The 11514-nt window shown below is 41.8% G+C and overlaps 1 protein-coding gene across 1 annotated transcript in view; it reads left to right on the top strand.

Moving 5' to 3' along the window:
- The window catches only part of SLC5A4 (solute carrier family 5 (glucose activated ion channel), member 4), a 28161-nt gene extending 19557 nt beyond the window's left edge, over positions 1–8604 (top strand). The window contains exons 11-15 of the mRNA XM_010828822.1: positions 1451–1601; positions 4349–4521; positions 6944–7155; positions 7933–8035; positions 8390–8604. Of these exons, the coding sequence (XP_010827124.1) occupies positions 1451–1601; positions 4349–4521; positions 6944–7155; positions 7933–8035; positions 8390–8604 (854 nt within the window). The remainder of the gene's footprint in view (positions 1–1450; positions 1602–4348; positions 4522–6943; positions 7156–7932; positions 8036–8389) is intronic.
- Positions 8605–11514: the final 2910 nt, after the last annotated feature.

The raw sequence follows: 11514 nt of genomic DNA, 5'->3' as shown, positions 1-11514 counted from the left end.
GCGGCTAGGGTGGAGAGGGGCAGTCATGGGAAGATGTTGATCACAAAGGGTATAAACTTTCTGTTATAAGATGAATAAGTTCTAGAGACCTAATGTATATATATTAACTATATATATATACACACATATATATGTATATATATTAACTATAGTTAATAATAATACATTACTAATGCTTAAAACTAAGAGAATAGATCTCAAGTATAATCATCACAAAACCAGAATATGGTAACCATGTGAGTGATGGATATGTTAATTAGCCTGACTGTGGTAACCATGTCACATCAAGTTGTACACCTTAATACTACAATTGATATCTATCAATCATACCTTGATAAATCTTTGTGCTGGGACTGCCTCAGAGGCCAGGTCTGTAGATGGGCCATGAGAAAGGGTTATGGCATAATCCTTAATCATTCTTACTTCCATTAATTCTGTTGTTTTCATCGAACCTCTCTTGAACACCTTCCATAGGCTACCAGCCCTGTTCTTGGCCTGGGGAATACAGAAATTAACCAGATATAATTCTTATTAGAAGAATTCTTACTCCTCTGAATTCAAAACTATCAAGGCAATCAGGGGCATTTAAAAGATTGATTTATCAATAAGAGTTTCATAGCAATAAACTTAGAAGTTCAGAGGACTAGAGGTTAAATATTCATTCTGCTTTCTTTACAGCAGTGGTACCCAAATAATATACCTCAATCTATTTAATTTGCAACTGTTTATTGAGTGCCTACTATGTGCCAGACACTGCCTGGTGCTCAGAAAACATCAGTGAAGTAGGCACAAAATCCCCTATTAAAATTCACATTCCAGTTTGGTGAGATAAAAAACAAACCACACATTATGTGAAATAAGAAAGTTATTAGGATACTGGATGGTGAGCAGGGTAAGGGGCTCAGTAGTGAGCAGGTGATCCTGTACCTTAGGCTCATTGAAGGTTGGCTGACACTTTTGCGACCTTTCTCCTCCCCGACCCACATGAGCGTTGTCAAGAGGAAGGGAGCAGGACCCGCAGGTGACCCCATCCACCCTCTTTCACACTTTGGGAAGCCTACATGGCATTACTAATAAGCAGAGGGAACTGAAGGGTACAGTTGCCACAATTTTTCAAAACTCTGCTTTGCCCACCAAAGATGTCTTCAAGAGAACCTCCCACCAGGCTTTTCCCTCTCCAGTTCCCTAACCTTCAGGAAGCCAAGAATTCCTCCCCAAAGAAAGGTGGCAGAACCCGGTTTCCTGTCTTTCAAATGGTCTCTAAGTTTATATATACAACCAAAATTATATGCTGGACTATTATCAAGGCACCAGGAAACGTGCAGGAAGTGCCATATGATAATCCATGTCGACAGGCACACCAGTCAGTGACTATTCCAGGTTTGGCAAGGTCCTCGTAGACCATGGTGTTCAGCTCCTAACCAGTGGCTGCGCCCTCTCCCGGCCCCAGGACTGCGAGGCCTGATGATGTCGGTCATGCTGGCCTCTCTCATGAGCTCCCTGACGTCCATCTTCAACAGCGCCAGTGCCCTCTTCACCATCGATCTGTACACCAAGATCCGGAAGAGAGCATCTGAGAAAGAGCTCCTCATAGCTGGACGGTGAGACACTCCTGGTTTCTGTCTAAAATTTCTCTGCAAAAAAAGCAGACATAGGGACTTCCCTGGTGGTCTAGTGGCTAAGACTTTGCACTCCCGATGCAGGGGGGCCTGGGTTCGATCCCTGGTTGGGGAACTAAGACTGGGTACAACCAAATAAATAAATATTTTTAAAAAGAAAGAAAGAAAAAGGCAGATAAATGAGCTAGAACCTCCTCAACTTTGGGTTCAGGAAACTAACCATAGCATTCTAGAGTAGGAGGAAGAGACCGTTATGCTTGGTCGCTAAGCTGTGTCTGACTCCTTTGAAACCCCATGGACTGTAGCCCTCCAGGCTCCTCCATCCATGGGATTTCCCTGGCAAGAATACTGGAGTGGGTTGCCATTTCCTACTCCAGATGATCTTCTGACCCAGGGATCTAACCCTTGTCTGCTGTGTCTCCTGCATTGGCAGACAGATTTGGAAGAGACGTTAGAGGACATTTAATTCAACTTCATCCTTCTAGCTACAAAACTGGGGGCCACATTTTAAGTGAAATAGTTGCTTTGTCCAGACTTTCAAATGCCTCTGTTTCTTATTTCTTCCTCTCCTCACACCATCTCCCAACCACATCATCATGATACTCCTTCCATGCTTTCCTGGGGATGCACATGTCCCACTTACTCTGATAGACTAAATGCACTGTCTCTAGAAGCTTCCATGTGTATTAAACCATCCACACACTACTACAGAGGAGTTTATCAACTACATTCATTAAGAAATGAGGTATTAAGAGAAACTGCCCATCTGTCTAAACAGTCATGCGTTATTGAATACAGTTACAGTTGCTTTAGTAAATTAAGCGCCTAGAGGCGAAAATTCCAAGGGCTCACTTGTCCAGATCTTGACTCTGGACAAAGGACAGGAAGAAAAATAAGACACCTGTGCTTTTGTGGTGGGGACAGTGTCGGACTAGAATTCAGCAGGTCCCGAGAGGCAGCGATCACACTAAGAGGTATGTAGTCTTAGGCATCATTCTACATTAAGTCCCAATGATCAACTGAGCTTTTCTTTTTATCTCTCTTATTAAATGTCTACTACATCTCAGAATACAAATATGAAAAAAGGATATATATATGACAAGCAGTTTCCTGCTTTGTGGGATTTATGCCCTTGTGAGAAAGGCAAACAATAAATGTACTTTATACCTGGCTTCCCAGGTGGCTCAGTGGTAAAGAATCCACCTGCCAATGAAGGAGACACAAGGGACACGAGTTCGACCCCTGGGTCGGGAAGATCCTCTGGAGGAGGAAATGGAAACCACTCCAGTATTCTTGCCTGGGAAGCCTCATGGACAGAGGAGCCTGATGGGCTACAGTTCTTGAGGATGCAAAGAGTCAGACATGACTGAGCGTGTGTGTGCACACACACACACACACTCACACACATTGTATACCTGATAACAAAAAATGTTAGATAGACAAGCAAAACAGGATTAAAGACTGGTGGCTACTGAAGACGGGTGCTCAGGGAGTCCTCCCTTGAGGGCGTAACGTTTGAGCACAACCCTGAAGAAGTAGAGGAGTGAGTCCCATGGCTCAGTGTGGACAGAACAGTCAGTGCTGCGTGCTTTCAAGAGTCATATGTCATGCGTGTGAGGACCACAGGGGTGAGGCTGGCACATGAGGAGCAGCTGGGAGGGAGATAGGAAGCACAGTCAGAGAGGTAAAGGGAGGTAAGGGCACACAGGGCCGTTTAAGCCGTAACAAGACTTTGGATTTCATTCCACGTATGTTAGAAATCAGTCAAAGATAAGAGCAAGGGAGGTGTGTGATTTGCTTTCCAATGAAGATAACAACTAGGATAGCGGGTGTTATCTGCCGAATTTATACTGTGTTCTAGGCGCTGTGCTCAGACTTGCCATGGTTTATCACATTTACTTATTGCAAAGTTGCAGAGGTTTTGTAAAGATTAAATGAGACGCTTGTGCCTCAGTCTCCTGCCCAGACGCTTGCCCCTCTCGTCTCTCAATCTTCAGGTCTCTATTCCAGGTGAGCACAGAGCAGTGATAACCTTTTACAGAAAGTCCAGTAAACTTCTCAATCTTCAGGTCTCTATTCCAGGTGAGCACAGGGCGGTGATAACCTTTTACAGAAAGTCCAGTAAACTGCTCTTGTTTGTTTACTTATACAACAAGCATAACTGGAGTTTAGAAGAGTGAATCACCCATGATCCCCGGACCCCAGGAGCCTCTAGTAGGTTTTTACTGTTTATCAATATTTTAGCCGACTTTCTCTACCTGTCAAATTACTCAAGTAGCAAAACGCACAAATCAGCATTTCCGGCCACTTCAGTCCGCGTATCTGTTTTAATTCCCACCTATACAAACCGACTTAGTTTCTCTCAAGCTACGATAAAAGACCACCATGGGAGTCTGCTTTCTTTATCTGCAAATAATTGCTTCTTAATAGAAATAGTGTGCTGTCGTTTCAACTGACATATCACATAAACCACAGTACAGATTAATCAATTGCTGACATTTGAGTATTTAATCTCATTGTTGAAGATATTATGACTAATTATAGATAAGCAATTGCTTTATTAGAATTTTACTAACAGACAATCACTAGGCACAGTGTGGCTCCATGTGAGGTCAAGGAGCTTGATTTTATTTGGAAAATCAATGAATGGCCTCAGAATGAATTAAAACATAATGCAAGCACCAATAAGGCTTTTGTTTAATATTGAAATCATCCTATTTTCTTCCCAGGTTATTTATCATTCTCTTAATTGCCATCAGCATTGTGTGGGTGCCTCTAGTACAGGTTGCTCAAAATGGACAACTGTTCCATTACATAGAATCTATTTCTAGCTACCTCGGGCCTCCAATTGCAGCTGTCTTCCTGCTTGCCATCTTCTGTAAAAGAGTCAACGAACAGGTAAGTGAAGATCGGGAAACTTCTCCCCTGCTGGAGTGAGAAAAAGGTATTTCATTCACTGGTAGAAAAATGCGTTCTTCCCACCCTATTTATACAATTCAAGGCCCCTCTCAATTTCAACTGTGCTCAGCTACAATTCCTAATTCTAACTAGAGTGTATAGAAGCATGGTGCGCACTCAGAGTACAGTCTTTATATTTCTTACAAAATAGTATCTACATCCTCGTCACAGAGCTGAGGAACACAAGGTCTGGAGTAAGACCACCAGGGTCCAGTCCTGGCTCTACCACTGAGTATCACTGTGATCTTAATCAGACCATTTGACTCTGTAAAATTAAGACAATCACAGTGCCTACCTTAAAAGATTGATGTAAGAAAATTTAAAAGATGTTTAAAACATGAAGTACTTGGAAAAAAATCTACTACATTCATAAAGATTTTTAAAATGTTTATGTTATGATGTATGTAATTGATTATTAGGGGCCTTGAACACTTAATTGCTTTTTTGTTCCCAGGTATTAGCCTTATTATAATAATTTTCAGATGAGGAACAGATGCAGAGAGATTAATATGTATGTTCTTTCCATATGTTACTTAACGTTAGTAAGTGGGACCTTGAGATACAGACTAAGGTCTTCCTCCATCTTAAGCTCACAGTCTTAATCCGTATGCAATACTGTTTTTCCTGAATATAACATCTTGATCGGGCTTCTCTAGTGGCTCAGTGGAAAAGAATCCACCTGCAATGCAGGAGATGTGGGTTCGATCTCTGGATTGGAAAGATCCCCTGGAGAAGAAAATGGCAATCCACCCCAGTATTCTTGCTTGAGAAATCCCATGCACAGAGGAGCCTGGCGAGCTATAGTCCGTGGGGTTGCAAAAGGGTCAGACACAACTTAGCAACTAAACAACAACAAATTGTTGATCAGGGGAACAGGGATACATGTTTCTACGCCCACCAACTTCACAGATAAAATAAATGCTTTTAATTGTCAAAAGTTTAATAAAGTTGTCAAACTATCTAATATCAATTCTTTAAATTGTATAACCTAAGGCATGAAAGAGATGGGAATACCAGACCACCTGACCTGCCTCTTGAGAAACCTCTATGCAGGTCAGGAAGCAACGGTTAGAACTGGACATGGAACAACAGACTGGTTCCAAATAGGAAAAGGAGTACGTCAAGGCTGCATATTGTCACCCTGCTTATTTAACTTATATGCAGAGTACATCATGAGAAACGCTGGACTGGAAGAAACACAAACTGGAATCAAGATTTCCTGGAGAAATCTCAATAACCTCAGATATGCAGATGACACCACCCTTATGGCAGAAAGTGAAGAGGAACTCAAAAGCCTCTTGATGAAAGTGAAAGTGGAGAGTGAAAAAGTTGGCTTAAAGCTCAACATTCAGAAAATGAAGATCATGGCATCCAGTCCCATCACTTCATAGGAAATAGATGGGGAAACAGTGGAAACAGTGTCAGACTTTATTTTGGGGGGGCTCCAAAATCACTGCAGATGGTGACTGCAGCCATGAAATTAAAAAACTCTTACTCCTTGGAAGGAAAGTTATGACCAACCTAGATAGCATATTCAAAAGCAGAGACATTACTTTGCCAACAAAGGTCCGTCTAGTCAAGGCTATGGTTTTTCCTGTGGTCATCTATGGATGTGAGAGTTGGACTGTGAAGAAGGCTGATCACCGAAGAATTGATGCTTTTGACGTGTGGTGTTGGAGAAGACTCTTGAGAGTCCCTTGGACTGCAAGGAGATCCAACCAGTCCATTCTGAAGGAGATCAGCCCTGGGATTTCTTTGGAGGGAATGATGCTGAAGCTGAAACTCCAGTACTTTGGCCACCTCATGCGAAGAGTTGACTCATTGGAAAAGACTCTGATGCTGGGAGGGATTGGGGGCAGGAGGAGAAGGGGACGACAGAGGATGAGATGGCTGGATGGCATCACTGACTCGATGGACGTGGGTCTGGGTGAACTCCGGGAGTTGATGATAGACAGGGAGGCCTGGCGTGCTGCGATTCACGGGGTCGAAAAGAGTCGGACACGACTGAGCGACTGAACTGAACTGAAGGCATAGTTATGTTTATTCACCAAAATGTCACAAGTTTTAACATATATATATATTTATAAAGTCAAACACAAAGAAAACTTGAGTTTTTGTCAGGGTAGGCAGTAGTGTCCTGGAGTTGGAGAACCAACAGTGGAATGATCTTTCAGAACCACAGAGAGCAACAGCCCACTGGGAATGCAGGTATTTTCATTTTCCCCCTGCTTTGACGACCTTGTGGTCAAGGTGAGCCATTTGTTGGTCCTGAGTGGAGAAAACAGGATGATAATTATGACTTTCTTGAATGAGTGTGTTGTCTTTTCTAAATACACAAATTTTACTCTTGTTTCTTTCTCGGGGAGCCTTCTGGGGTCTGATTGTTGGATTTGTGATTGGCCTCATCCGTATGATCGCAGAGTTTGTCTATGGAACGGGGAGTTGTTTGGCCGCCAGTAACTGCCCCCAAGTCATCTGTGGAGTACACTATCTGTACTTTGCCCTCATTCTCTTTTTTGTTTCCATACTGATCACCCTGGGAATTTCCCTGTTAACAAAACCCATTCCTGATGTACATGTGAGTAATGAGTAATAGATATGCTCATTTTCAAAGGATTCTTTGCCTTTTAAAGCTTCAACTCGTGTGTGAGTCCCATACAGTGGGACCTGGAAATAAGGGTTTTAAACATATTACTGATGATTTTTTAATAACTACCAGAAAACAGAAATATTATTAAAACCATAAATAACTTTTTTTTTCTTTTTTTTAATTTTATTTTTAAACTTTACATAATTGTATTAGTTTTGCCAAATATCAAAATGAATCCGCCACAGGTATACATGTGTTCCCCATCCTGAACCCTCCTCCCTCCTCCCTCCCCATACCATCCCTCTGGGTCGTCCCAGTGCACTAGCCCCAAGCATCCAGTATCGTGCATCGAACCTGGACTGGCGTCTCGTTTCATACATGATATTATACATGTTTCAATGCCATTCTCCCAAATCTTCCCATCCTCTCCCCCTCCCATAGAGTCCATAAGACTGTTCTATACATCAGTGTCTCTTTTGCTGTCTTGTACACAGGGTTATTGTTACCATCTTTCTAAATTCCATATATATGCGTTAGTATACTGTATTGGTGTTTTTCCTTCTGGCTTACTTCACTCTGTATATTGCAGAAATAATTTTAAATGATAAATGTTTTTGTGGGTGAGAGTGGTGGAAGATCTCTTCTTTGTGGTCTGTAGTTTCCCAGGCTGTTTGATTTTTTTGCGCTGTACAATAAACCAATGTATCATTGCATTATTGTAAACACTTGCTGTCACTAATATGTTTGTCTCTGGTCTCTGGTTAGCTGTATCGCCTGTGCTGGGCTCTTCGAAATAGTACAGAGGAACGAATTGATTTAGACACAGAAGAGGAAAGGCACGAAGAAGCCCATGATGGTGTTGACAGTGGTAATACCTGGTTTACACTTGGTTTTCGTATATAAACTCTATGTAACTGTCTTTGTTTCTTTCTTTTTTTTTTAATGCCATGAAATTCAGCTTTGGAAAAAGCTCTTAAGTTTATGGCAAACTTAGACTTTAAAATCTTACCTTCCCAACAACCAAGACAATTTGCTGCATGTGAAGTCCAGCCCTACATCCACTTGTCCGTCAGCCTGTCTGTCCATCCATCCACCATCTATCCTTGTGTGCCAGGGATTTCTGTAACACTCAGCAGCTATAATCTCCCTTTACAATCACCTGTACTCCATTGACAGGGTTTGTATTTCCCGTGTTCTGTGATCATTTATTTCTTCATTTCAGATAATCCTGAGGAAACTCGTGGATGTCTCAGGAAGGCTTACGACTTGTTCTGCGGTTTGCAGAGGAAAGGCCCCAAACTGAGCGAAGAGGAGGAAGAAGCCCGGAAGAAGAAGCTGACGGACACGTCTGAGAAGCCCTTATGGAGGACAGTAGTGAACATCAACGCCATCATCCTCCTGGCAGTGGCAGTCTTTGTCCATGGCTACTTTGCCTGAACTCTGAGCTACTAGAGTATTTATTGAGCAAAGGATAAGTTTATTGATTTTTCACTTGTGTAACTTTTTTGTGTTGCAAAGGCAGATAAGCATTTTATCGCATGAGATGACCATACACCTGGATTTTAGCTTCTGTTGTTCCTTTGTGTCAATAAAGAGAAAGAAAGAGTTGATAAGTTGAAAGTCAGTGAGTTGACTCAAGGTGTACATAAACTGGAAGCGCTGGGTCTCAATTTTTTATAGCTCAACAGGCAGATTGCCCTAACTTACATTTACTTTCTGCAATTTCCAGAGGTTTCCACGTAGAAGGAATGCCTCTCCCAAGTCTGCCTCATGTAATAACCTCTTCATCTGTTAAAGTGAACTTCTCTTGTCTTCCCTGCATTGCTCTCAAGGATTTCAAAAATAGAAATATTTCCTAATAGTTAAGAGGAGATGAGTTGAAAAAGCAGTTGTAAATATATTTGTGAATTTATTATTAGCTTATATCTCAAATAAAGCCACCCCCTACTAAATGTTAGCATATCAAGCCATTGATTTTTAGACTTCTTTTTTATTTTAATTTGGCCATGCCCTGTGGCTATAGGATCTTAGTTCCTCAACCAGGGATTAAACTTGGGCCCTGGCTGTGAAAGCGCTGAGTCCCAGCCACTGAACCGCCAGAGAATTTGCATGATTTTTAGACTACTTTTTAAAATAGTTTGACTCTATTTTTATCGATTTTTAGGCTACTTTTTAAAAATAGTTCACATAATTCATCTATTTAAAGTGTACAATTAAGTTTATTTTAGAATAGTCAGAGTTGTGCAATAATTACCAAATCTAATTTTCTATATTAACATTAATTCTTTATTTGCTTTGTTACCAGACTATGTCTTTCTCTGTATTTGTTTTATTTTGACATTGTGTGTTGTTCTGTGACTGACTTTTCAATATAAAATTTATCTTGGAGCCCTTCACCTATTAGTACATATAGGTACCCCTCATTCTTTTTAGTAGCACATTATTCCATAAAATCATTTGCCATAATCTGACCATTTTTCTACTGAGAAACATTCACATTTGTTTCAATTACTTGGTATTATCTACAGTCTTTGACTAATATGTGCATGCTAAGTCACTTCAGTTGTGTTCAACTCTTTGTGACTGTAGCCTCCCAGGCTCCTTTGTCCATGGGAATTTTCAGGCAGGAATATTGGAGCGGGTTGGCATTTCCTCCTCCGGGGGTCTTCCCCCTGGTAACCATAGGACTGTATCTACATCTGTTTCTGTTTTGTAAATAAGTTCGTTTGTACCATTAAGATTCCACGTATGAGCAACATCACATGATATTTGTTTCTTTCTGGCTTACTTCACTCAATTCGACAATCTCTAGGTCCATCCAGGTCAGTGCAAATGGCATTATTTTGTGTTTATTGGTGAGTAATATTCCACTGTATACATGCACCACACCTTCTTTATCCTTTCATCCATTATGGATATTTAGGTTGTCTCTTGTCCTGGCTACTGTAAATAGTGCTGCAATGAGCAGTGGGTTGCGTGTATCTTTTCAAATTATGGTTTTCTCTGGAGTGGGATGCCCAGGATTGGGATTGCTGGATCATATGGTAGCTCTATTTTTGGATTTTTGAGGAACCTTCATACTGTTCTCCATACACACTATACCAGTTGACATTTCCATCAACAGTGTAGATAGGTTCCTTTTTCTCCACACCCTCTTCAGTATTTATTGTTTGCAGATTTTTTGATGATGGCCATTCTGACTGGTGTGAGGTGATACCTTCATTGTAGTTTTGATTTGCATTTCCCTAATAATTAGTGATGTTGAGCTACTTTTCCTGTGCTTTTGGCCACCTGAATGCCTCCTTTGGAGAAATATCTATTTAGATCTTCCACCCATTTTTTGATCAGCTTGTTTGATATTGAGCTGCATGAGCTGTTTGTATATTTTATTCGTTGTTTAATGGTGTACAAGTCCGTTTGTTTAGTGACTTTCCCAGACTATTGTAGCAATGCCCATATTCTTTATTGATGTGGCCACGGAAGTCTTTGTTCCTTAGCTTCTGTTCAGTTGTTTTGCTAGATATTTCCTTGAATTCCAGGAGTTCTCCCAATTTTCCAGACTGACTGTTCTGAGGTCCTTCTTCAGCTCCTAACTAGGCTTGTACTGGATCTGACCAAGATGAAAGCTGAGGGTCTTCTCAAGCCTTTTCTAAGCATGTGTCTTACCCCGGTCTTTCTAAATATGGCTTTCTAAATTCCCCAGTATGTATAGTTGCTTTTGGATGTCTTAATTTCCCAATGACATTTCCCCAAGATTTTGCGTTAAGCAGTCTATGTTATACTTTCTATTTTTAGGCCATGCTGCATGGCACGTGTGATCTTAGTTCCCAGACCAGGGATGGAACCCACGTCCCTTGGCTTGGAAGCACAGAGTCTTAACCACTGGACCACCAGGGAACTCCCTGTTGTATGTTTTGAAATAACAGGGCTCTGCGGCTGTTTCGGAGAAGGCAATGGCACCCCACTCCAGTATTCTTGCCTGGAGAATGCCAGGGACGGGGGAGCCTGGTGGGCTGCCGTCTATTGGGTCGCACAGAGTCAGACACGATTGAAGCGACTTAGCAGCAGCAGCAGCGGCTGGGTCGTTTGGCTTGCAGAGTTTTCAAGCCTTCTCTCGAGTCCAGTTAGGTGAAACAGAGCGCCACCTAGTGTCAGTCCGTCAGGTGGCCACCCAGGGAGGAAAGAACAGGCTTACACAGAAATGTGTGAACATGGTCTGCTCTGCCCTCTCTGGACCTAGGCAAGTGGTTCCACACTGGGAGCATGGGCTGCCCCTCTTCTGAGACTGGTGCCGCTTAATGACAGGTGCTGCTCTAAGACTGCCACCACAGAGAGAGAGGGTGAGGG

The sequence above is a fragment of the Bison bison genome, unplaced genomic scaffold (assembly GCF_000754665.1).
Source record: "Bison bison bison isolate TAMUID 2011002044 unplaced genomic scaffold, Bison_UMD1.0 scf7180017864495, whole genome shotgun sequence".
NCBI lineage: Eukaryota > Metazoa > Chordata > Mammalia > Artiodactyla > Bovidae > Bison > Bison bison.
Note: the sequence above shows the minus strand (reverse complement) of the source record. Positions and strands in the feature narration are given on the sequence as shown.